This window comes from Adiantum capillus-veneris, chromosome 19 (genome assembly GCF_014529385.1).
Source record: "Adiantum capillus-veneris isolate H3 chromosome 19, ASM1452938v2, whole genome shotgun sequence".
NCBI lineage: Eukaryota > Viridiplantae > Streptophyta > Polypodiopsida > Polypodiales > Pteridaceae > Adiantum > Adiantum capillus-veneris.
This window is the reverse complement of record NC_140949.1, coordinates 112,861,599-112,888,277: the sequence shown is the minus strand read 5'-3', so window position 1 is coordinate 112,888,277 and position 26,679 is coordinate 112,861,599. Positions and strand designations below refer to the sequence as shown.

Genomic DNA, 26,679 nt, shown 5'->3' with positions numbered 1-26,679 from the left:
AGAGAACTGAACCGGCCATAAGTTGAGCAGTCAATGCGCGATTTGAGCCCTGTAAAGCACTTGCTCTAGCCCTTTCCATGCACTAGCAAGCAAATCCCTATTAAACTTGATTCAATTTCTCGGCGCACATCTCAAGGCAGGTCCAAGAATGACAAAAGCGACCCCCGAATATTCTTGTACTACCCATATCTTCCTCGCCCGGACTACAAAGCATAAAACCTCATTTAAAGGCCCCAAAACCCACAGTCATAAGATTGTCAAAACTCCAAAATGCATACAAATTCTCATCTTTCATCCCGTGCCTGCAAAGCGGCTTGACAACACAGAGGACATGCCGGTGCACCTCCTAGAGCGGAGTGCTACACAAGCACGATGAAAGGAGAGGTGAGAGAAGAGAAGAATGACATAAAGCATTGGGTGCAATCTTCCCCCGTGCAAGTGTGAACATTTTCCTATTGCATGTATTTATTTGTAGATTTCTTGAATACTCAAAGTGATCACAAACTGTCCGCTTGGACATAAAGTGACCATAGCTCATATAGAGCTCTTTTGCGATACGATATCAAGAAACATGCTATCCTTTTTCATCGATCACTTATGCTTTTGTCACCTGTCAACTGCAATAAAGAAATATTTTGCCATTTCCATTACAGTCTCTCGTTCTCTCTCTCTCTCTCTCTCTCTAGCTCGCGAAATAGGCTCTTCTTAGTGGTGCCTCGTGGCCTTCCTTCTGGGCCGCCTTGACAGTTTCAGTGAGGGAGGCTACGACTCAGAGAGAGAGAGAGAGGGAGCCCACTCTTTGGGAAGAGAGAAAGAACCTTTGTGTTGCTTTGATCAAATGCGAACGGAAGGTTGCATGTGACATAAGACACTGACATGGGTGAGAGAAGCCATGAAGAGATTGTAAGATTGGGGCCCTTGGAGGAAGGTCATCTACTAACATAATATGGCGGAAGGGGGAGCCTTTTACACATGTCGCAATCTACGACCCGAAGGCTAAAGTCCAAAACAAAAACAAGCTCCTTTGCACGTGATAAAGAGGGAGAGAGGGGGAGAGAGAGAGGCCGCCGAAGGCGACCGGTCGTACTAGTGTTGTCTATAGAGGGGGGAGGGGACTTTTGGAGGAAGGTATCACACGGGTGGCTGCGACCTTAGAAGTGCTTTAGCGAAGAGAGAATCTTGGCAGTAAGTGAGTATATTACTTTTTTGTAGTGCCTAAATACATTATGCATGAGCTACATAAAACTGCATTTTGAAGTTTTCAAAAATAGTATTTGACACTATTTTTGATTGAAAACTTTAAATTGAACCGGAATCAGCAGAGGTTCCTGTCAGTTTATTGAAAATTAGGCAATGCAGACAGTAAAGTAAGAGTTGATATGATTATCGTGTTTTTAAATTTGATTATTGTTTATTTGCAAATTGCTATAGATACATGAGAAGGCTACCCAAGCGTGACCAGTTAAGTTTTATAAATCATAAATCTGTCGGAAACTTATTGAAAATTCGTACATCTGCAGATGAAGCTGCTAAGTAAGGTCGATATCTTCTCCGTGCGACGTCTGTGATCTGCTCCTTCACCACCATGATATCGAGAGTAAGCTACCGAATCTCTCTCTCAGCTATTCGTTTCATGGTTTGTGCGATTGATCTTTTGAATTTCACCCTTCCCTCTGCAGCAACGAAGCTCGCTTGCAGGTCCTACTCCTAGTACGGAACCCCCTTTCCTCACCGTCTCTGTCTCAGACCCCGTCAAGCTTGGCAATGGTGTACAAGCATACATCTCCTACCGTGTCAGCACCAAGGTATTTCCTGCTTTCCAAGGCGTGCGATGTGTGTGGTATTTACTAATAATGGTGCATGTTTCTATTCATGCCATTAGATGCAATAGCATTGTATACACAAGAATTTGGCTGCGTCACCAGCAGTTTTGATCAACAGTAAGAGAGCTTGTGTGCTGTAATTTCAAGGCTTCTGGCTTGTTGGGCTCAAGGGCCCCATTCTTTCTTCAAGCTTTACAAGTTAGGCTACTAAGCATCAGACTTGGTTGTTGCCAATGGCATGCCATGACTAAAGCACCAATTGTGTAGTACGACCAACATGGTTGCATGGTGGCTTCCTATGGCCTCTTTTCAGTTGAAGTCTTGATTTACATGGGGTTATATTGGATAAGTTAATGCTTATAGGTCTGCTACCTTCTAAGATGATGGTGCAGACCTGTAAGCAGTACAAAGAGACAGTTCACTGGATTTTTGGTGTGCAAGGTCTAGTTTTTGGAAGCCGAGCTTTTATCAAGTATGTGTATTTTGCTTTGAACTATACACGGGAGCTTATGACACTCTATTTTTTGAAATGTAAGCTGGATAGTGCATTAGCTGTCTAGGATGTGCGATTTCACTTGTGTTGCATCTACATTTTGTCATGAATGGTAGGGAATAAACGTGTTGTGAATCATACCATTTATTTTTGCAGACAAATTTGCCGGACTATCGTGGTCCAGAGAAGATAGTCATACGGCGATATAATGACTTCGTATGGCTTCAAGAACGTCTTGCAGAGAAGTACAAAGGCATTTTCATACCCCCTTTACCTGAGAAAAGTGCTGTTGGTAAGCTCAATAGCATGTGAGATTCTAGTTTTATTTGTCTGCGTGGTATAATTAACTCCTTTGCTCCAGAGAAATTTCGATTCAGCGCCGAGTTTATTGAGTTGCGCCGAAGGGCTTTGGACGTCTTTCTAAACCGTGTTGCCAATCATCCACATTTACGACTTAGTGAAGATTTGCGAAATTTTTTACAAGCGGATGAGGAAGTCTGGGTAATTACACATGCACTTGACAAACAAAAAGTTTGCAAAATTAGTAGCTTGTTCAATTGAAACCTTTGTTGCAGGCTGGAGAAAGAGCTAGAGCACAAGAAGGAAGTGTTTTCCAGAAAAGACCTGGAGATTTCATGCAGATGTTTAAAGTGAGTATTTGAATATTGGTGAGCATAAAATCATGTTCCCTTGTATAACGTGTCTGGTGTGTGCATGTACAGGCACATGTGCGGGTGCGCGTGCGCGTGTGTGTCTGTGTGTGTGTGTGTCTGTGTGAGAGAGAGAGAGAGAGAGAGAGAGAGAGAGAGAGAGAGAGAGAGCTGTGACTTCACCCTCGCTGGCCTCCTGTCCTGTTGTCTTGCCCTTGCGTTGTTCTGCACAGGCGGCCTTCGCCAGATCCTGCTTTGCGCCGCCTTGCTTGGTCCCTCTGTGGTGCCCTGCTCGGCCCCAACGCGCCCCGCTTGGCCCCTCCCCGCCACACCTGTTGACCCCCTGCCCTGACTCGTCACACCTATCCTGCTCCCCTCCCCCCCCCCCCCGCCCCCCCCCCCCCCCCGACCCCCAAACCATTTTTCCTACCCTATCCCGCCACCACTTGCCATAAGCCGCCACACCTACCAAGCCCGTATAGAAGCCGCCGCACCCACCTTTGCCACAGGGCAAGGTTCTCCATTCTCATTCTCCTCGGATTGAGAGGTGAGAAGAGAAAGGTTAAGGTAAAGTTTTTGGCCTAAGGTTTTTTTCCATCGGCTTACTCTCAAAGTTTTATGGCACCTCTAATGGCTATTCCGGAAGATCTTCAACACAAAATTGGTGACCGAATCAATGTTCTCTCTCAAAGAGGGGCCGTCGGTCGCCTGGTGGGATGCACCTACGCTAGAGTCACGAGAACGGCTCTCATACACTATAGCTGGCTCGGATGAAGGCGAAGTGGAGAAGAGCATCTCACTAGACAGAGGTACTTTCATTCCTATCTTTTCTTTAAAGGAACTTGCCTCGAGCTCGTCAGCACTTGTGAGCTAGAGAGAGCCCAGGGGACTTATTTAAAGGTCCTTGGCCATGGAAAAGCAGTACATGAAGAGCTTCCACTTTCAAAAGCTCGTGGCTCCAAAAGCACTAGCGCTAAAGCAGCCAACGCATTATGTGGAATTCTGTACGGCCTGCCTCGTCAGCACAGCCAGCACGTTTTGCGGAAATCCGTGCAGCTAGCCACGTCAGCATCTCCAACGCGATTTGCGGATTTCCGTACAGCCAGCCAGTCTGCCAATTCCTTTTTAATTTCCCTAGTTGTCCCCAATGCCCTGTCAACAGGTAGGGAGACTGTTTATGATATCTTATAGGAGCAGACGATTGTTGAGGCCAATTACTTTATGGAGATCAGATAGTTTGCAGATTTGTTTGAGAGTCAGTTCAGAGAAGCCTTGGGGAATGGTTTGATCAGAGAGAAGTGCATCTTGGTACCTTCCCTTGGCTTTTGAGGTGGATAGCCAGTGGGTCCCCCCTGCCTCTCTTACAGTTTGGTTGTGCAGTAGATCCGCTTCCTTTGTTAGAGTTCATCATCAGGAAATGGTAGAATGGATGTGGATGATTGTGGAGGCACGACTTAGGGGCTTCTCAGTCCCTTGGCTTCAGGGAGCAGCTACAAGAGGTTCAATTTTGGATGCTTTATATTTGTCAGATAAACAACACTAGACACGGTGATTTTCGCTACATCGCCCGAGGTGGACAAAGCTTTGGGCAGATCCATGTAGACTTGATCACTATCCATTCAACTACACTTCACTACCTGGTTAAAGTATCTTGATCTCTAGATATTTCCTGTGGTTTATTATGGGATTTTTCCCCATGATCCTATAATTCTTGTATGTCGACCAATGGTCGATTTTTAAGTAATGCAAAGGGCCAAGCCCCACCTTTTTGCGGAGAGAGAGAGAGAGAGAGAGAGAGAGAGAGAGAGAGAGAGAGAGAGAGAGAGAGAGAGAGAGGGGGGGGGGGGGTTAGGTAATTTTGTTATCATCCTTCAAGATCAAATATGACCCATGGGACCAAAAAAAACGTGGGGAGTTGATAAGTGACTTGTGGTGTGAGTGTTATTGTGACTACCATGAGTCTATACCTTGCTCTTTCTGTTAAAAGGTAAATCTTGGCTAATACTAGATTCATCTAGGTATATATATTGTATCCGTTTTTTTGTTTTCTTCTCTTGTTTTGGAGTTCTCCGTGGCTGATAAGTATGGTGTGTTGTGGGTGGTTGATGGGTCAATGGTCCTTTGACTTTGAAGATTTATATGCAAGTTTCTGTGGTTTTTCTAGTTTATGTCTTCGATGAATTGTTCTTTTGCTGCGAATTTTCTGTGCAAGTTTCCATGCAATTCGAGAAGTTGAAGTCGCAAGTTGTGGTGCATTTTTATCATGTACTTAGCGACTCTCTGCATGTCCATAAGCTCAATCGAAAGTGATCCCAACTCAAGCAGAAGGAGAATGTAAGGTGTTTGTACTTTGAGAGAGAGAGAGAGAGAGAGAGAGAGAGAGAGAGAGAGAGAGAGAGAGAGAGAGAGAGAGAGAGAGAGAGAGAGAGAGAAATGAAATGATATATTAACGTCTACAAGAGGCCAAAATGACCTATGAGACCAACTGATTACAATGATGAGTCTAGTACCAAGTCTGGGTACAAACAAGAAAACTACAAACAAAGAACTGATAGGAGTGCTACCGACTCCTATGGGTGGCTGGTAGGCTGAGCAATGGTATCACCATAAAGGTACAAAGTGGGGATAAGTGTCACCATGATACAATATAACAGTAGCATGAAGCCTATCCCGATCGACATTCTGGGTGTCGTGCTAGAATCCTGTGGATCCTCTGCCGCAATCTCCGCCGGTGCTGCGTGGCTCCCCTCCTCAGTCGCGGTCGTCTCGATCTCCCTAACTCTGTAGCTCGATCAATGAGAGTACCGCTGATGTGTGTATGGGTGGGAACCGAGCTCTCTGGTGGTGGTGTCCCCTCTGACTCTGTGGTACTCAGACTGAAGAAATCTGAGATGCGTCTCTGGGACTGTCTCTGTCTTTGCCCATTCAATAGAGCGTCTCTATGTCTCTGAATCTCAAGTAGGAATAATCCGAGACATCTTTGATCCTGATATCTCATGACTCTGTCTAACGAGTCAAAACCATCTCTGAGAGAGAGAGGTCTTGGTTGGATGTTGGCCTGTGTCATGCCTTCATGTTCAAGTTTTGGCGATACGTATAATGTGTTTCATGAGGTCCCCAAGACTCACAAACTGGTGACGTGGCAGGTCCCCGGACAAACACGCACACACGCTGAAGTGTTGACGTGGCAGTGCGAACATATGCTGACGTGGCAATACGACTAGCAGTACGGACCCCCATAAATTTCGTTGACATGTTGATGTGGCAGTCTCGTATGGACATGGCCGGATTTTATGTTGGCTGTTGTACGGATTTCTGAAAAAGGCTGATGCTTTTTTCTGGGCAGATTTTGGGATCAATTGCTTTTGGAACAATTGCTTTTAGAAGCTTTTAAGTTTGAGAGCTTTTGATATTGGGGCTCTGCTTTTTGCATCCCTTGTAAGAATAAAAGAGCCCTCAGGGCCTCACTCTTGAGAGCAATTGGACGCAGTCTGAGAGCAGAGGTCCTTGCGGGAGTTGTACTTTGCTCAAAGATTAATATAAAAGAAATACTGAAAGGGGCGCCAATCTTTGCGGCCAATCTCTCTTGACACGGAACTACGCCAGACCGTGTCGACCAAATTGAACTGTGAATTTTAAAGTTGTGAAGTATTTGAAGTGATCGTCTCTCGTGTCGCGGTAGAATCTTGACTTGGGGTGTCTAAGTTTGTTACAGTGTATCAGAGCACGGTCGATTTTTCTTCTACCGAGAAATCCGATCCTTTTCTCGTGACACTTGTGGATTCCAACAGAGATCAGTCGACTTCTGCATCTGGGAATGCGGGAGGAGATCGAGGAGAAGATTCTCATGATCAAACAGAGGAAGAGTACGGCCCACCTCGGCTTACTCAGTACGAACTTGAAGAGATGGAACGTCGAGAGCAGGTTGACGAGGCAACGAAGCAGATGATTAAATTTGCTAAGGATCCCCAATTTGCAAAATATTTGATCTAGTTGGCGATGACTGAAGTTCATACTCTGTGGGTGGTAGAAAATCACCCAGCCATCAATCAAACTGGCGATCAAGAAGTCTCCTACTCCAAGAATGTTTACTGAAGAAGAAATCCAGGATGCGGTCCAGGCCCGAATCAACCAAATTCTGGATACGAAGAAGCCGATGGAAAAGCAGTTGAAGCAACGTAACAAGGGAACAAATCTCCCCGGTTACTTGGATCAAAAATCCACTTTTGAAAACGCCAGAAAATAGAAGAAGTGTGTACGCTTCGAAGGATTGCCAAGTTCGTCCTCATCTTCTAATAGTTCGAACACCTCATCTTCTTCTGATTCAAGTGATGAGGACAAGATTATTATTATTATTATTATTATTATTTTTTGGGAAATTCTGAGCGACGCAAATCTCAGCTTTTCGCTTTGATTTGGGAGAAAGAAAGAGAAAAAGGGAACTTGCTTTTTACTGATTCTCTTTGAGAGAGAGAGAATCTGCTTTTGCTTTCAAGCTTTTGGGGCTCTGCTTTTGGGAATCCCTTGTAATCTTTAAATTAGTGGTGAGGGCCTCACTTCTCAGAGCATCTGGACGCAGAGTCTGAGAGTGAATCCCGACCCACTCTCTTGTACTTTGATCTGATTAATATAAAAAGAAATACCGAAAGGGGCGCCAGTCTTTGGGGCCAATATCTCTAGGCACGGAACTCCGCCGGGCCAGTGCAAATCTATTGTGATCTGTGAATTGTGTTGAAGTGGTTATTTGGTGCTGTCGCGGTCGATTCTTGACTTGGAGTGTCCAAGTCTGTTACAGTGGTATCAGAGCACGGCCGATTTCTCTTCTACGGGAAATCCGATTTCCAATTTTTTTTTTCCGCGGCACCTATGGCTTCAAGCAATGATCAGTCGACTCCCTCTGTATGTGGAGATGCGGGCTGGGATCACAACGAAGATTCAGACAGAGAGTATGGCCCGCCTCGGCCTACTCAGGCGGAGCAAAGAGAGATGGAGCGTGGTCAATTGATTGGCGATGCAACAAAGATGATGCTCAATTTTGCCGAGGACCCAAAGATGGCAAAATATATGAACCATACCTCTTTGGAAGAGGTACAGATGGAGTGGCAAAGAACCACAACACCACTCTCGAAGCCTGCTCTCAAGAAACCTTTTGCCTCCAAGAAATATACAGAGAAGGAACTGGAGAACGTGGTTGATGCACGGATTGCTTAGCTTTTTGACGCGCAAAAGAAAGCCAAAAAGCACGGCAAAAAGCAGAAGAAAAGCACTGACTTCCTGGGATTTTTGGGTTGTTGGTCGACATTTGACAAGGCAAAGAAATTGAAGAAGCGCGTCAAGTTTGAAGACCTACCCAGTTCTTCTTCTTCTTCTTCTGACAGTTCTTCTAGCTCCTCGGATTAGAGCGAAGAAGACAGAAAAAGCAAGAAGCGAAGCAAGACACAAAGCTTCGGAAAGGGCAAGAAAAAGGCAAAGAAGGCTACATCTCGCCTAGAGACTGACAGTTCTACTGAGAACTCACCTACAGACGGCTCAGATTCCGATGACGGAAAGTTTTATGCGAAGAAGAAGAATTTTTACAAAGCCAACCAGTATGACTTTCTCGAAGATAAAAGCAAGAAAGTCCGAGAGTTTTAAGGAAGGTGGCCACTCGATCAAGTTTGATACTTTTTCAGGATACTCAGATGCTTCGAAGGCTGTCTTTTATATAGCAGTTTGACATCGCTTTCGCGGGAGGACGCTATTCAGAGCACTCCAAGATTCGGAGAGCTGCCTCTTACTTTAAGGGGAATGCTCGTACTTGGTGGTCCACGCTTCTTTTAAACAAGAGTGCGCCAGTTAAATGGCTGAAATTTAAGAAGCTTTTTATTTCTTCTTGGTTGACTCAAGAATATGAACTAGATGTACGAGCTGCTTGGAACTATCTTCGGATGACCAAGAAAGATACAATCAATGCTTATTGTGAAAGATTCTGGAGCTCTTTTCTACCCGCCTCTTCATTCGAGAAGATCTCGTTCAGAGAACAGATTGAGCGGTTTACCTTGGGTCTACCTACAGAGATCCGAGATCACTTCTTGGAACAGAAGTCAGCTTCTATTTAGGAGTTGATGAGTCATGTGACGCGGGGCTTTGCCATTCACTCTGGCAGTCTGACCTACCCCACAGATGAGGCTATGACACAACGAGGCGAACAGACTTCTGGGAATGAAAGTAGAAAGAAAAAAGAGCAACCAAGAGAAAAATGATGCACGACCCAAGCTTACTCCTGAGGAGAGAGCTCGCTTCATCAAAGAGGGGAAGTGCTTTGGATGCGGGGAACAGGGACATATCTCTGCGAAGTGCCCTAAAAAGGCACAGAAAGAACAGAATGATAAAGACGACGACAAGTCTGAGAGTTCGAGAGCAGCTGAGGAATGTGGCAGAAAAGGCAGATAGAAAAGCAGAATTGGTACCACATAGCGTGGGACCTGCATCGAATCTAATGAATGAAAGTACCAACTTTGCCGCTTTAGGGGCAAAGTGAAGAATAAGGAAGCTCTTTTGAAGGAGCCAAGGCCAACTTCTTTTCACTTGGAATTGGCGGCTCGATTTGGAATTACGCCCGACAGACTGACGCCACAGGCAGAGGTAGTTCGACTGGCACCCGGATGGGATGTTGCCATTACACCGAGCATTGGCAAACTTTTTTGCAATGACAGGGGTGTTCAGGGCACGCGAGTGACGTTCTACTCAGGATCCCTTGGTACCACAAGAACTATGCCATGGTTGACTACTGGGCCGAGAAAGCGACTTTGATAAATGAAGGGCTTAGAGATTGTACTTGATGAACTTCAGTTTTCTTACTCATTCTTTTGGGAGAACTGAACGATGGATAAAGGTTGAATATGTTTTGACCTGAATAAAAGAACGCCAAGATTTTTTTCTCCACGCTCGTGCCGATTGCTTTTGAGAGGGCCTGAAGATCATACCATTGATCTGATATCTGGAAGCACGCCACCGAATCGGCCACCTTATCGTGTGAGCCGAGTACAGAATGAAAAGATTATGAACCCAGTGAAAGACCTCTTGGAAAAGGGTCTTGTCCAGCCTAGTACTTCACCGTATTGCTCTCCAGTGTTGTTGGTTTTGAAGAAAGACGGATCTTGGAGAATGTGCATCGATTATAGCACTCTCAAGGAAATCACCATCAAGAATAGATTTCCAATTCCTAGGATCGATGATATACTCGACAAGTTACAGGGATCCTCGTGCTTTAGCAGGATTGACTTGAAGAGTGGATATCATCAGATCAGGATAGCGCCAGGAGATGTCTACAAGACAGCTTTTCGGACGACTTTTGGGTTATTTGAGTTTTTGGTGATGCCTTTTGGCTTAACCAATGCTCCTGCGACATTTAACCGGATGATGGACAGGATTTTTCGAGAGTACAGGCTATTTGTTGGCACTTTCTTTGACGACATCATTGTTTTCTCCAAGAATGAGGCAGAACACAGAGATCATCTGCTTCATGTCTTTCAGGCATTACGAGATCACACATTAGTGATTAATGCTAAGAAAAGTGAATTTTTCCTACCAGAGATACACTTTTTGGGACACATTGTGTCAGCAACAGGAGTGCAAATGGACCCGGCCAAGATAGAGACTATCCGTGATTGACCCGATTTGAGGAATGTCCATGAAGTTAGAAGCTTCTTGGGATTGTGTTCGTACTACAGGCAGTTCATACGAAAGTTTGCAGAGGTTGCTTCCCCTTTGCATACCTTGACACAGAAAGGAGTACCTTTTTCGTGGGGACCCACAGAGGTGACTGCCTTCCGGACATTGAAAGAGAAATTGACTACGGGACCTATTTTGACTTTGCCGGGCTTGCAGAAGTCATTTGAAGTATATTGTGATGCTTGTGGTCGTAGTCTGGGTGCGGTCTTGATGCAAGAAGGCCATGTCATAGCTTACGAGAGCCGTTTGTTCTCTAGGCCGGATATGATAGCACATATCTATGAGAAAGAGCTTTTGGCGGTTATCCATGCTCTTGCTCAGTGGCGGCATTACCTACTTGCAGCGGATTTTACTGTCTTTACAGACCATCAGAGTTTGCGCTACTTCTTGTCATAGAAGCAACTTTCGGAAAAGCAGATGCGGTGGGTGAACATCTTGTCACAGTTCCACTTCGAGATTGTCCATGTGCAGGGACAGAAGAATGTGGTGGCAGATGCTTTGTCTCGGAAACCGTTGGTTCTGGCTATTTCCGCGATACATCATAGGAGCTTCGAGGATATGGTCGATCAGTGTGCCACAGATACAAATTTTGCAGATATTTTCACACGGATATGGGATGGGGAGACAGTAGCTGGATACTCCCTTCGGGAAGGCTACTTGATGAAAAAAGACTATGTTGTGCGTTACACAGCCGTTGAGGGAAAAGGTTATGACTGATTGCCACTGTCCACCTTTTACAGGTCACCGCGGCATTGCTACCACCATGAAAGGGGTAGAGAGATATTTCTTTTGGCGGAGACTCAAGAAGGATGTGGAAGAGTTTGTGCGCAGTTGCTTGGTATGCCAGAAGATCAAGTTCGACAGGCATAAAGCACAGGGATTGTTACAGCCTTTACCCATACCCACCCGCCCCTGGGAAAATATTGAAATGAATTTCATTTTTTTTGATCTCCCGAGAATACAGAATGATCACGATGATTTTCTGATTACATGGCACGTCTGAGACGATTCTCTCCGACAGAGACTCCAGATTTATGAGTTGGTTTTGGAAGGCAATTTGGGAGAACACTGGCACGCAGTTGCAGTTCTCGTCATCGTTCCACTTGCAGATTGACGGGCAATTTGAGATTGCCAATTCAGTGATTTTAGATTTATTGAAGTCTTGTATCTCGGATCAGAAGACTCAATGGGAAAAGAACTTACCTTTGGTGGAATTTGCCTACAATAACACGATACACTCTTCGACGGGGAAGACGCCATGTGAGATTGTTGAAAGTGCTGCGAAGGTTCCATCCTTCCTGAGCACGAAAGATTAGAAATTTGAAGCGGATGAATATTCGCGAGATTTGGATACGGCTTTTCGGGAGACTTTGCAGGAGTCTCAAGAACGACAGAAAAAGGAAGCGGATCGCCTTCGTCGCGACTTGAAACTGAAGGAGGATGATTGGGTGCTCTTACTTTTGAGAAGGCACGCCTACGAAAGAAAAAGGGAAAGGAGAGGCTTTTTTCCAAAGCTTAGTATGCGATACTACGGACCTTTCCAGCTCACTGACAAGATAAATGATGTCTCCTTCCAATTGAAACTGCTAGATACTTGGAGGATTCACAATGCATTGCATGTGAGTCTCTTGAACCCTGTTAAGGGTGATGTGCCTGATGAGCAACCCGCAGTGGAAGAAAACGAGGAGATCCTTGTTCCTAAACAGATTTTGGCACATAACGATACGAAGAAAGGTAAAGTCCGAAAGCGGTTCTTGGTTTAGTTCAAGAACTTTCCGGCATTTGATGCGAAGTGGATGGAGGAGGAGGACCTAGCAGATACTCCTCGGATTGTGAAACTTTACCTCGATGTTTTGGTTTAGCATAGTCTACTCCAAATAGAATCCAGAATTCAGCTTGGCCGGAGATCTGGTGCAGTGGGATGCACAAGAGGGGAGTCACTCCGCTCCCTTGTCAACAGATGCCTCGATTTTGATACTAAAGTCACTGCTGTCTCTTTGAGACTGAGAGCTGACAGTATTCTGCTAGATGACTTTATGAAATGGAATTCCTGATTATGATACTGATTTGTTCTTGACTTCTTGTGAGTGCAGGAACTGATAGACGAAATGACTGTAGCATTTTGGTCTGATTGATCTCGAATAGACATGGTTGCAATAGGGGTTAGACAATCGGACATCGTTGAGGTCCCGATTGGACCTAGATGTGATTGCTAGCTACATTGCCGATAAATCATGGTCTAAGATCCGAATGAATGTTGAATGTCATGTGATGTCCTGTGATGTCGTGTGATGTGACTGTCGATTTTGTACATGTGCTAGATGTGTGTTCCTAGTACGTAGGTACTAACAGTCAGTGTCTGCTAAGACGGTTTATGGCTTTTGTCGGTTTTGTAGGCGTAATCGCGGTCGATTACAATGCTTTCAAGAGGGGGGTATGTCACAAAGTGATGACGTGGCGGACAACAGAAACCCTAATTTCTGCCAAAAATCCTAATTTTCGGAAATCGCGTAAGCGGATTGTTATTATTATTATTATTATTATTATTTTTTTGGGGAAATTCTGAGCGACGCAAATCTCAGCTTTTCGCTTTGATTTGGGAGAAAGAAAGAGAAAAAGAGAACTTGCTTTTTACTGACTCTCTTTGAGGGAGAGAGAGAGAATCTGCTTTTGCTTTTAAGCTTTTGGGGCTCTGCTTTTGGGCATCCCTTGTAATCTTTAAATTAGTGGTGAGGGCCTCACTTCTCAGAGCATCTGGACGTAGAGTCTAAGAGTGAATCCCGACCCACTCTCTTGTACTTTGATCTGATTAATATAAAAAGAAATACCGAAAGGGGCGCCAGTCTTTGGGGCCAATATCTCTAGGCACGGAACTCCGCCGGGCCATTTCAAATCTATTGTGATCTGTGAATTGTTTTGAAGTGGTTATTTGGTGCTGTCGCGGTCGATTCTTGACTTGGAGTGTCCAAGTCTGTTACAGGTCCACTCTGTTGTTAAGGAAACAAGCATCGACAAAGTGGTTGAAATTTAAGAAACTCTTTATTTCTTCATGGCAGAATCTTTGGATTCTTACTGTGAAAGATTTTGGGAAATTTTTCTACCTGTTTCATCCTTTAAGAAGATCAAATTTAAGGAGCAGATCGAACGATTTTGTTGTGCGCTTTCCAAAGAAATTCGAGATTATTGTCTCAAAAGGAAGTCCGAGTCTATACATTAGTTGATGGGACATGCGAAGCGGGGATTTGCTATACATTTGGGTTACCCATCAGGTGAACCTTCAACAAGTCATAGGAGAAACAATCGACAAAGAGATAGACGACCTTCATTGAAAGAAGACCAAAGAGATGAATATTTCAAGGCAGGGAAGTGTTTTTGAATGTGGAGAACAAGGACATATTGCTTCAAAGTGTCCCAAAAGGGCACAAGAATCAGAATGATTGGCATATTGAAAGAATAGTAGGGCGAGGCGATACTCGTTCTGGTATAGCTTTTTGAATTAGAATTATTTTGCTTTATGGATTTGTGAAACAAGACTTTTTTTTGGAAGATGATTTTGAATTTTAAATAAAACTAATCTTTTATTAAAGAATCTGTTAATTCTGGAAAAAAGAGTAGGATTAAGAATGAGATGGAGCAGTGACAACTCTTGAATGAACTTGATAACGAATCACGATTGATTCGATGAACTTAGTGATGGATTGGGATCCCCGGAAATGATTTTCGCACACGATAGTGTTTGAGGCGACAAATTCTCGCACACGATAGTGCTCGAGGTGAAAGATTTCTCGCATACGACAGTGCTCGAGGCGAATGACTACTTGCACACGACAATGCTTGAGCCGGAAATAAGAAAATCTCTATAGACAAGATCGCAATATGGGATTAGTTAACCCGACATCAATGAAGTCCGGAATGGATCTAGATGTGGTTACTAAATACGTTGCTGGCAGTCATGGTTTGAGATTTGGAATGAATGTTTCTGTGATTGATTGTCATGTGATGTCCTGTGATGTCATGTAAAGGATGGGACTGTCGTCTTTGTACATGTGCTAGATGTGTCGTGTCTAGTGCGTCAGTACTAACAGTCAGTGTCTACTAAGACAGTTTATGGCCTCTGTCTGTTTTGCAGGCGTAATCGAGGGCGATTACAGTTATTTCAAGAGGGGTGTATGTCACAAATTGGTGACGTGGCAGGTCCCCGAACAAACACACACACACACTGAAGTGTGACGTGGAAGTCAGACAGATGTTGACGTGGCAGTACGGCCAGCAGTACGTGGCAATCCCGTACGGACAGGGCCGGATTTTGCGCTGGCTGTTGTACGGATTTCCAAAAAACACGCCAATGCTTTTCTCTTGGCAGATTTTGGGATCAATTGCTTTTGGAACAATTGCTTTTAGGAGCTTTTGATTTTGGGGCTCTGCTTCTGGCATCCCTTGTAAGAATAAAAGGGCCCTCAGGGCCTCACTCTTCAGAGCATCTGGACGCAGAGGCCGTGCCGTGTTGACTCTCCTTTTCTCTCCGTGTCGTTCAGTTATTTACAGATATTGTTCGTGTGTTGCTATTGATTTCTCACTTGGAGTGTCCAAGCGTTGAAAACGTGCCTCCGTCTCCTTGTTTCTTGCGAGCCTAAGGATGGCTGAGCGCTCATGAGGCCCCATGCCTTCATCTCTGAGCTGCCGCCCGTGCGCACACTACCTCCATATGCGAACCTCTTAGAAACCTTCGGGAAAAATCTTTCATATTATGCATTTTTAATAGAAGTTACCAGTAAGTAAGTCTGGGTGTTTGAATCGCATGTGGAGACCTTCATTTCTCTATGCCCTTGCACATGCTTGTAAATGAGAGTTTTTTTGGCTACTGTCGAGACCTGCATAATCTCTATGCCCTTGCGCATTCTTGTAAATGAGAGTTTTTTTGGCTACTGTGATAGGATGTGCAGTCAAAGGTAACAGACATTGTGCTTGGCAAGGATAAGCCTATCGAGGAAACTGATCCAGATTATGAGAAGCTGAAGCACTATATTTTTGAGTTAGAGGACCACCTAGCAGAAGCTCAAAAGCAATCCTTTCGATTAGCCAAGCGTCACAAAGGTTGGTTGGATTTGTCAGAAATTTATTCTTAACTCTCTTTTTGAAAAGAAAAGCGAAGTGATTGCACTGTTGAGTTGGTTGGTTGCAGAGCTTGGCCAGGCTCTAGTAGATTTTGGAAAGGCAATGAAAGAGTTAGGTAGTTGTGAGAATGCAAATCTACAGAAGGCATTTTCAGAGCTTGGCTCACAATCCGAGTTTCTTTCCTACAAACTCCAGCAGCAGGTTTAAATTCATTACATCTGCTTTCCTCTACGGCATGTTTGCATCCTCAGAAAATTCAGGATATGTTACTCAGGGCTTACACAGATACAGTAATCAAAAGAGCATCTTGCATGGCAAAATTTCGATGCGTATAATGATAGCATGTTTTTTTATAAAAAAAACTGTCAAAGTAAAAACTGAACTCGTTTTTATCGATTCATCTTAATTATGAACCAAAGAGTTAGACTTCAGGCATCCTTTGTTTGTTTTGCTGAAAGCTATTCGGAATTTGTTAGGGACAGGCTAAAGTTAAGAATGAAAGTACACATCTTATGTAGATCTTTCATTATTTCACACATAATTTTACGTTGTTTCTTTCAGGGTCAAGATTTGATGATGAATTTTGAAGAACCATTAAAGGAGTATGTGCGAACTGTACAGTCTATCAAGGTTCCCCCCCCTCCCCTTTTGCCCCCTTTTTGTGGAAACTATTATGTTGGGTTGTCTGAAAAGCAATCCATACCATTAAGTATGCTCTCGTAGGAAAAGAATTGGCTGTGGGGACAGGCTCAACTTGAGCATCTTCAAGAGGGTTTTCAGTAGTAGAAATCATCTATGTTCTTTTGTGCATGCATGCAGAACAGGTAGGCAGAGGCAGAGACAGAGATCTACAGTTCAATTGCTATTTTAGTATTTCGCAGAAGAGAGACCCCAGTCACCAAGGAGGAGCAGCAGCCTTCCGATAGAAAACTTTATGGTGGATTCAGCTGCAGTCATCTGAGATTTCAACCAGTGATCAGTAGCTAGTTGAGGATGCTTCTTAGGTAGAGGAGTCTTCCGTTACTCCTTCAGAGGTAGCATTTACCATTGGTGTCACTTCAACAAGTCCACAGGTGGAGGAGAGAAAGTGTGATCCACTCAACACTCCTCTTCTGAAAGGCTCCTATATCCATGCAGTTGTTCGCTCATTTATTTACTCGAGGTCTATGTGGCAGCGGAAGATGCAATGAAGACGAGAACTAGCTCGTGATCCGGTGGACACCTCGACTCCGATCTAGAACACCTGCAATGACACACACGTGTCACAAGACGGGCACCACGTGCCAATAGAAAAGAACAGACTGGACAGACTTTTAGCACTTCAATAACAACTGAACTGAGAGAGAGAGACGACACGCGACACGGAGTGGTGGAATTCCACCCCAGAGAGTATTGGCCCCAAACCTTGGCGCCCCTTTCGGTATTTCTTTATATTGCATCAACACAGTACAAGCCGGTACTCCAGACTCTCCACCTTCTCCGGGAAGCATGCCAGAGAATGAGCCCTTAGCACATGTTTAAAGGCCCTTGGCCTATGAAAAGCAGTTTACATGAAAAGCCTTCAAACTCAAAAGCTTATGGTCCAAAAGTAATGCCAAAAAGCTGCTAGCGTAAATCATGGAATTTCGTACAACTGCCACGCCAGCAGTCAACGCAAAACGCGGAAAACTGTATAGCTTGCCATGTTAGCACTGTCAGTGTAATTTCCAAAAATCTGCCACGTCATCAGTTCCTACGCAATTCTTTCTCTGTGTGTGGGTCTTGCTTTATTTTAATCCTTTTATGTCACTTGGGGCCCCATTGGACGGGGTCCCCTTAAGTTGGTAGGAGGACTTCTTCTGTTACTTGTTCTTCTTAGGGTTTAGGCCCCTTGGCCGGCATGTGCAAGCCGGCTCCATTCTTCAGGGCTTTGACACGTCAGCAGTTTGTGACAACATGAACAAGGCACACTTGTGGAGAAGAGAGATTACTGAGGTAGAAAGAGATAGGACATCTGAGAGAGAGAGAGAGAGAGAGAGAGAGAGAGAGAGAGAGAGAGAGAGAGAGAGAGAGAGAGAGAGAGAGAGAGAGAGAGAGAGAGAGAGAGAGATTTGGGAAAGTCTTTCCATGCTGATAACAAGCTGCTCATACAAGTGACCAAGGGTCGTCTGGTGACATGCCAACTGGATAGACCCGAGGTACACACAATTGCGATTGCTACTGGCAACGCCAAATGCTCCTGCACACGAGACCAATTACACGGTCTCCACATGGGCTGCCCTAGCCTCTTGTGAAAGACGGGCTCTGGTGGTATCTCCTCCTAGCAAGAGAACAGATCTGGAGAAAGAGGGAAAGCAGAGAGCATGGAACCTCCTCTCCGGTGCCTGCACCTCTACTGTGGTGCTCTGCATCCTGGTGATCACATCGTCTACGTATAGATGCTTTGAGAAGAAAAATGCTAGGGGAATGCCTCTGTTGCCCATCATTTGCTGGGCGGTGCCGCCCTACTCATGGTGAAGAAAAACGCTAGGGGAAGGGAGCAGCCAACAACAATGTTAGGGATACTGTCCCACCCTGCCCTTCACACACCTCCCAGGGCTTGCCCGGGAGCGCCCTGCACCATAGGGACTCTGCGCACTCACCACCTCTGTGCCCTGTAACAGACTTGGACACTCCAAGTCGAGAATCTACCACAACACCACAAATAAATCACTTCAAACAGTTCACAGTTCAGAGTTGATTCGACACTGGCTCGACGGAGTTCCGTGCCTAGAGATATTGGCCCCAAAGATTGGCGCCCCTTTCAATATTTCTTTTTGTATTAATCTGTGTTCAAAGTACAAGATGCCTGTTTATTTAAAGAGTACAAGGGATGCCAAAAGCAGAGCCCCAAAAGCTGTTAAACTCAAAAGCTGAAAAGCAGCCGTTGAATCAGCCCGCAAAAGGCACCGTAATTCGGGGATGTCCGTATTGCTGCCACGTGGCATCCCTACCGTACACCGCCATCCACGTCAGCTACTCCAGCAGCCATGTCACCATTCCAGACCTGCCAGAGTGTGTGTGTGTGTGTGTTAGGGTTTGCCACGTCACCATTTTGTGACATACCTCCCCTCTTTCTACTGCTGTCCAGAAACGCAATGGGCTGAAATCTGCAAATGTTCTATCTGCTGAATTCTGACTCTATGTCGATGACGACGATGCGACGACGACGCGCTGAAAACGTAGATGCTGAAATCTGCGTTTTCCGGGCTGAAACTGTAAACCTTGTGGAAACTGACCGTGCGGCGAGGAATTGCTGCGGGAAGGTGAGATTTGCGAGGTTCGGGACTTGATCTGCGATGTCTAACTGCTGAAAACTGAAAACGCTGGTCCTAGGGCTGATTTTGTCGCGATAGATCTGCAAAACTCTGAGGTTGCTGGCAGATGCCAAAACGATGTGGTCTTGTCGCCGTGGCTCTGCAAATGCAAAACGCTGGCTGATCTGTGGTGTCTTGTCCAAAAACGCTAGCCACGTTGTTGTGGAGCAAAAACGCTAGAAGTCCTTGGGGTCCTACTGAGAAGGTGCCTGTTAAGCGGTGCTCTTGCTGCCTCTTTTGCCAGAAAGTGCTAACTTGGGTTTGCTTATATATTAACTTAGCAAAATTGCCCTACCTACTTTTGTTGGAAAGTCACTTAAAAATAATAAGTGAAAAATACCAAAAATAGGGAAAATAGGCTAAATGCATTGGAAAATTCCCTTGACTGAATCTGATGGATTCTTAAGGGAATACTGATGATCATGCTGTGTGCAACCAGAGGATATGCATATACACTAAGTGATTGGGCATGCACGGTCTATGAATAGACTCACAAAGTGCCAGATCACTTCCTATTCTAGACTGACTGGATTGAACTGAACCCTGATCATGCTGTAGCTTGTCCACTGACACATAGGGTTGGATGTGTCACGTGACATGCAGTTAAAAACAAGTCGAGAACAAATCAGTTTTATATTCAGGAATTCCATTTCATAAAGTCATACAGTAGAATACTGTCAGTTCTCAGTATCCTTGAAGCTCAAAGAGACATCAGTTACTCCAGTATTCAAGATTCGAGGCATCCGTTGACAAAGGAGCGGAGTAACTCTCCTCTTGTGCAACCCACTGCAACAGATCTCCGGCCAAGCTGAATTCTGGGTTCCATTTGGAGTAGACTATGCTAAACCAAAAGCTTCAAGGTAAAGGTTCACAATCTGAAGGTTCACAATCTGAGGAGTATTTGCTAGGTCCTCCTCCTCCATCCACATCGCATCCAATGCAGGATAGTTCTTGAACTTAACCAAGAACCGCCTGATAGTTCTTGAACTTAACCAAGAACCGCCTTCGTACTTTACCCTTATTCTTTCTGCCCTTATGTGCCAAAATCTGTTCAGGAACAAGGATCTCCTCGTTTTCTTCCACTTCGGGTTTCTCATCGGGCTCCCCATCTTCGGGCACATCACCTTTAAAAGGTCTCAAGAGACTCACATGAAATGCATTGTGAATCTATAAGTGTCAAGCAGTTTCAGTCGGAAAGAGACATCATTGATCTTTTCAGAGATCTGGAAAGGTCCATAGTATCGCATAATAAGCTTTGGAAAAAGCCTCTCCTTTTCCTTTTTCTTTCTCAGGCGTGCCTTCTCAAAACGTAAGAGCACCCAATTATCCTCCTTCAATTTCAAATCGCAACGATGGCAATCCGCTGGCTTTTTCCGTCTTTCCTAAGATTTCTGCAAAGCCTCGCGGACCTTGGCAAAAGCCGTGTCTAAGTCGCACGTGTACTCATCAGCTTCAAAAATCTTATCTTTCGTGCTTAGGAAGGGTGGAACCTTCGCAGCACCTTCAATAATCTCAAATGGCGCCTTCCTCGTAGAAGAATGTATCGTGTTGTTGTAGGCAAATTCCACCAAAGGTAGATACTTTTCCCATTGAGTCTTCTGATACGAGATAAAAGACTTCAATAAATCTAAAACCACTGAATTGGCAATCTCAGATTGCCCGTCAGTCTGCGGGTGGAAAGATAACGAGAACTGCAACTGCGTGCCAATCTTCTCCCAAATTGCCTTCCAAAACAAACTCGTAAATCTGGGGTCCTTGTCAGAGACAATCATCTCGGGCAGGCCATGTAATCTAAAGATCTGGGCCGCAAACAATCTTGCTAAGTGATCCGGCTTGACTGTTTTCTTTATTGGAATGAAACGAGCCTGCTTGCTAAATCTATGAATAACAGTCCAGATACCATCGTGACCACTCTGTGTTCTCGGGAGATCAAAAATGAAATTCATTGCTATACTTTCCCAGGGGCGGGTGGGTATGGGCAAGGGTTGTAACAATCCTTGCGTTTTATGCGTGTCAAACTTGACCTTCTGGCATACCAAGCAATTGCGCACAACCTCGTCCACATCCTTCTTGAGTCTCGGCCAAAGGAAATATCTCTCTACCCTTTCATGGTGGTAGCAATGCCGCGGTGACTCGTAAAAGGCGGACAGTGGCATTCAGTCATAACCTTTTCCCTCAACGGTTGTGTAACGCACAACATGGTTTTCCTCATCAAGTAGCCATCCCGAATGTATCCTGCTACTGTCTCCCCATCTCGTATCCGTGTGAAAATGTCTGCAAAATCTGTATCCGTGGCATACTGATCGACCATATCCTCGAAGCTCCTATGGTGAATCGCGGAAATAGCAAGAACCAACGGCTTCCGAGACAAAGCATCTGCCACCAAATTCTTCTGTCCTTGTACATGGACAATCTGGAAGTGAAATTGTGACAAAGACGTTCGCCCACCGCATCTGCTTTTTCGATAGCTGCTCCTGTGACAAGAAGTAGCGTAAACTCTGATGGTCTGTAAAGAAAGTAAAATCCGCTCTGAGTAGGTAATGGCGCCATTGAGTAAGAGCACGGATAACTGCCAAAAGCTCTTTCTCATAAAATCTGTGCTGTCAATTCCGGCCTTGAGAGCAATCGGCTCTCGTAAGCAATGACATGGCCTTCTTGCATTAAGACTGCACCTAGACTACGACCACAAGCATCACAATATACTTCAAATGATTTCTGCAAGTCCGGCAAAGTCAAAACTGGTCCCGTAGTCAATTTCTCTTTCAAAGTCTGAAAGGCAGTCACCTCTGTGGGTCCCCACGAGAAAGTGACTTCTTTCTGTGTCAAGATATGCAAAGGGGAAGCAACCTCTGCAAACTTTCTAATGAACCGCCTGTAGTACGAAGACAATCCCAAAAAGCTTCTAACTTCATGGACATTCTTCAAATTGGGCCAATCACAGATAGTCTCTATCTTGGCCGGATCCATCTGCACTCCTGTTGTTGAGACAATGTGTCCCAAAATGTGTATCTCAGGTAGGAAAAATTCACTTTTCTTTGCATTAATCACTAACTTGTGATCTCGTAATTACTAATATTGAAAGACTTGAAGTAGATGATCTCTGTGTTTTGCCTCATTTTTGGAGAAAACAATGATGTCGTCAAAGAAAGTGCCAACAAATAGTCTATACTCTTGAAAAATCCTGTCCATCATCCGGTTAAATATCGCAGGAGCATTGGTTAAGCCAAAAGGCATCACCAAAAACTGAAATAACCCAAAAGTCGTCCGAAAGGCTGTCTTGTAGACGTCTCCCGGCGCGATTCGGATCTGATGATATCCACTCTTCAAATCAATCGTGCACGAGGATATTGTATCTGTCGAGTATATCATCGATCCTAGGAATCGGAAATCTGCTCTTGATGGTGATTTTGTTGAGAGCTCTATAATTGATGGATATTCTCCAAGATCAGTCTTTCTTCAAAACCAACACTGGAGAGCAATATGGTGAAGTACTAGGCTGGACAAGACCCTTTTCCAAGAGGTCTTTCACTTGGTTCATAATCTCTTTGTTCTAGGCTCGGCTCACACGGTAAGGTGGCCGGTTCGGTGGTGTGCTTCCAGGTATCAGATCAATGGTATGATCTTTAGGACGAGCAGGTGGTAACTCACCTGGCAGGCCCTCTGAGAAGCAATCGGCATGAGAGAGGAGAAAATCTTGGCGTTCTTTATCAAGTTCAGACATACTTGTCCTATCCTTATCACTCAACTCTTTTAAAAAGATTGAGTTAACAAACCGATTGGATTTCGTTAACTTTGAAATGGCCGAAGCCGATACAATAGGGACAGACTCCCCCTTAAGTTTAATATCAAGTACAATGGTTCTGCCCTTCTTTGTGGTCAATGCCGCTGTCCTCGCCCGATAGTCGACCACGGCGTTGTTCTTGTGGTACCAGGGAATTCCTAGAGGACATCACAACCTTCCAAAGGCATTATGTAAAAATCCTCATGCCCCAAATACCCCTGACAATGTAGCCGAAGTTTGCCAATGACAGGTGTAATGGCTACGTCCTTGCCGGGTGCCGCTAGAACTGTCTCCGCAAGTGGTCCCATCCGATCGGGAGTGATCTCGAGCCGCGCTGCCAATTCCGGTGAAATGAAGTTGGCCTTGGCTCCTCCATCAAAGAAGATCAGGGCTTCTTGGTCTTTCTCTTTGCCCCAAGCTCGGCAAAGTTCTGTACTCTCGTCCATCGTGCTGGGATCATTACCCATGCAATCTGGAACTAGTTCTGTTTTCATCTTGCCTTTTCTTCCACGTTCCTCAGCTACTCTCAAACTCTCAGGCCTTTCGTCGTCCTTGTCATTTTGTTCTTTCTGTGCCTTTTTAGGGCACTTCGCAGAGATATGTCCAGTTTACCCGCATCCAAAGCACTTGCCTTCCCTTATGTATCGAGCTCTCTCCCGAGGAGTAAGCTTGGGTCGTGCATCTTTCTTTTCTGAGTTGCTTTTCCTCTTTCTACTTTCATTTGTCGGAGTCTGTTCAGCCTTTTGTGTCATGATTGCATCGGTGGCGTAGGTCAAACTGCCTGAGTGAATGGCAAAACCCCGTTTCGCATGACTCATCATCAACTCCTGAATGGAAGTTGACTTTTGTCTTCTGCCACTGTGTGTGCACCTCCTCGAAAGAAGTCTTGCTCATATATTTTGCCAATTTCGGGTCCTTGGCAAAATTAAGCATCATCTTTGTTGCATCGCCGATCAATTGTCGACGCTCCATCTCCTGACGCTTTGCTTGAGTAGGCCGAGGCGAGCTATACTCCTTGCCTGAATCTTCGTTGTGATCCCTTCCTGCATCTCCGGATGCAGAGGGAGTCGATTGATCTTTGCCTGAAGCCATAGGTGCCGTGGAAAAAATAAATTGGGATCGAATTTCCCGCAGAAGAGAAATCGACCGTGCTTTGATACCACTGTAACAGACTTGGACACTCCAAGTCAAGAATCTACCACGACACCACAAATAAATCACTTCAAACAGTTCACAGTTGATTCGACACTAGTCCGGCTGAGTTCCGTGCCTAGAGATATTGGCCCCAAAGATTGGCGCCCCTTTCAGTATTTCTTTTTGTATTAATCTGTGTTCAAAGTACAAGAGTGCGAGCAGGCGCACACTCAGATTCTGCGTCCAGATGCTCCCTGCCTGCTTATTTAAAGAGTACAAGGGATGCCAAAAGCAGAGCCCCAAAAGCTGAAAATCCAAAAGCTTTTGAAAAATAAACTCTTTCTCTCTCTTGCTTGTAAAATAAAGCAAAAAAAAGAAGTTTCTCTCTCTCTCTCTCTCAAGTCCTCTTGCGTAGAAAAAAAGCAAAAGGTTCTCTCTCTCCCCCATTGCGTAGGAAAAGCAGCAAAAGCTGCTGCTGAATCAGCCCGCAAAAGGCGCCGTAATTCGCGGACGTCCGTACTGCTGCCACGTGGCATACCTGCCGTACGCTGCCAGCCACATCAGCTACTCCAGCAGGCATGTCACCATTCCAGCCCTGCAGAGAGAGTGTGTGTGTGTGTGTGTTAGGGTTTGCCACGTCACCATTTTGTGACATGCGCTGCCCACACCTTTATACCCACACATATCTAGCCCCCACGACGTGGTGAAATGGGAAACAGGGAGAAAGTAGGGAAAAGAAAGCCCTGGAGGCCATATAGGCGATGGGAAAAATACTGACAAGGCTAGGAAAAATACCCCTAGCCTGCAGGAGCTTAATGGTCATGGAACCAAGCCAAAATCCAAGGCTAAAGATGGCTTGACATATTCCGACATGAGAAACCTACTTCTCACTGCACGGACACAGCCACAAAATAGCCCTCACTCCCTAACACCTGTCCCTGGGGGAAACTGGGACCGACTAGACGAATCGAGAGAGATGCCTGAACTCTGACACCCCCTCTTGGCTCCTGGAAAGGAAGTCGGATAGGGGAGCTGGAGTGAGCAATCTGTAACTGTAAAGAGAGGGCATCAAGAGTTCTGGACTAAATGAGATGGCTAGATTGAATGATTGAAACAGTGTCCAATGTGAACTAATGTGTGATCTTTTGAACTGCATGCTCTATGAATGCACTGTATTGTGGGGATGGTCATGGGCATGGTTTACTTGAAATGTGAAAGGAACGAATCTGGTACCATTAGGTAAGGACCCATTATCATGGAATGAATGTGGATGATTTGTACAAGATTTCTCATTGCCAGGTTGATTGATGATAACGATTTTTTTAAGGATAAGAATTCTTGGTTGCATGTGGCTTATTCTGAATGATGTTGCAGACAGTAATGGCAGATCGAGCACAAGCTTTCAGGCAACAAAGGGAGTTGTCAGAGGCGGCGAAATTAAAGGAAATAAACTTGTATAGTCTTGGTGACCTTCAAGCCCTTTGTGAATTTTTTTCGTTCTCTCCTGTTTTGGAGCATTGACTTGAGGTCTGTCCACCTTCCGCAGAGAGAAGCTAAGGTTTATAAGACCCGATAAAGTCATGGAAGCGGAGGCCGACTATAAAGAGGTACCTGTTTTTCACGCTCTTGTGTTTGTACTAATCATGTTATATCGGTTGACATATAAGATTTTACTGGTATGATACAGACTAAGCTGCAAAGTGAAGAAGCGCGCAAGCGTTTCGAAAAGATTATAAAAGTGATGCAGCAAGAGATAATACGGTTTCAGGAACAACGAACTCGTGATCTGAGTGCTGTTTTCTACGAGTTTGCTCGAACACAAGGGCAACTAGCAAGTGATACTGCAGATGCGTGGCGTGCTCTCCTGCCAAAGCTTGAGACTTGCTATCCTCAGAGCACTGCAGTTCCAAGCTGACATTGATTTAGAGAGCACATTGGTATCTTTTTTTTTTTTTTTTTGGGGGGGGGGGGGGGGACTTACAATGGTACTGGAAGCTTGTAATAGCGAAGCTGATAGTATATGTTGTTGGCTGGTTGTTTTGAGACGTTTGGCAGCAGGTGAGATCTTAATATTTCTTGGCAGCTGGTCGGACCGGTAGGGCATATATGTGGATCAGGCAATGGTTCAACTAATACACGCTGGACTAGGAAGCTTGGTCGCTTCAGGATTGCCAGCTTACGAGACATTTGCACACTTGTAACAGTGTCAGGTCGAAAATAAAGTTGAACTTCGAGTAAAAAGTAGAAGTAATGTTTACACTTACTGACACTTGTGCATTAGATTTTATAAATTATAAGAATGAATTCATATCGCTGTCCATTCTAATTGGAACTATCTGATGGTGTAAAGAAGCTTTAATGAATGTGTTTGCTCAGTGAACGTGTTGGAGCCTATAAGAGTACCTACCTCTACTCCCATTGTTGGGCAGTGGATGTTATTTTTGGTGATCTAGTGTACATTAAATGCTGTACGTAATGGGTACTATTTTCTGGTTCATTAACTCGGAACAATTCCCCCATGTGAAAGTGGGTGGCATTTCTATAGTATTGAATGCTTTTGTTTTGGTGCGTATGCAATATGCTTTTCTATGGTTATCCACTGTAACCTGATACCAAGATGAAGGAATCTTATGAA

The 26,679-nt window shown here is 44.8% G+C and overlaps 1 protein-coding gene across 2 annotated transcripts; it reads left to right on the top strand.

Annotated features, from left to right (window-relative positions):
- Positions 1-1,438: 1,438 nt before the first annotated feature.
- On the top strand, positions 1,439-26,419 carry SNX1 (sorting nexin 1). 2 transcript variants are annotated; one of them, XM_086491132.1, is made up of 12 exons: positions 1,439-1,597; positions 1,680-1,805; positions 2,473-2,608; positions 2,678-2,817; positions 2,892-2,966; positions 15,614-15,773; positions 15,862-15,995; positions 16,356-16,424; positions 25,419-25,498; positions 25,591-25,651; positions 25,732-25,981; positions 26,100-26,419. In XM_086491132.1, exons 1-11 carry the CDS (start codon positions 1,586-1,588, stop codon positions 25,957-25,959), a joined length of 1,221 nt encoding a protein of 406 aa, XP_086347258.1. In that variant the 5' UTR covers positions 1,439-1,585; the 3' UTR covers positions 25,960-25,981; positions 26,100-26,419. The 2 variants fall into 2 exon arrangements, with proteins under 2 accessions (XP_086347258.1, XP_086347259.1); XM_086491133.1 differs by having other exon boundaries at positions 26,089-26,419.
- Positions 26,420-26,679: the final 260 nt, after the last annotated feature.

Coding starts and splice junctions, on each gene's coding strand:
- SNX1 (XM_086491132.1), top strand. Junction 1,806..2,472: donor CCTACCGTGTCAGCACCAAG/GTATTTCCTGCT, acceptor TTATTTTTGCAG/ACAAATTTGCCGGACTATCG. Junction 25,499..25,590: donor AAATTAAAGGAAATAAACTT/GTATAGTCTTGG, acceptor CACCTTCCGCAG/AGAGAAGCTAAGGTTTATAA.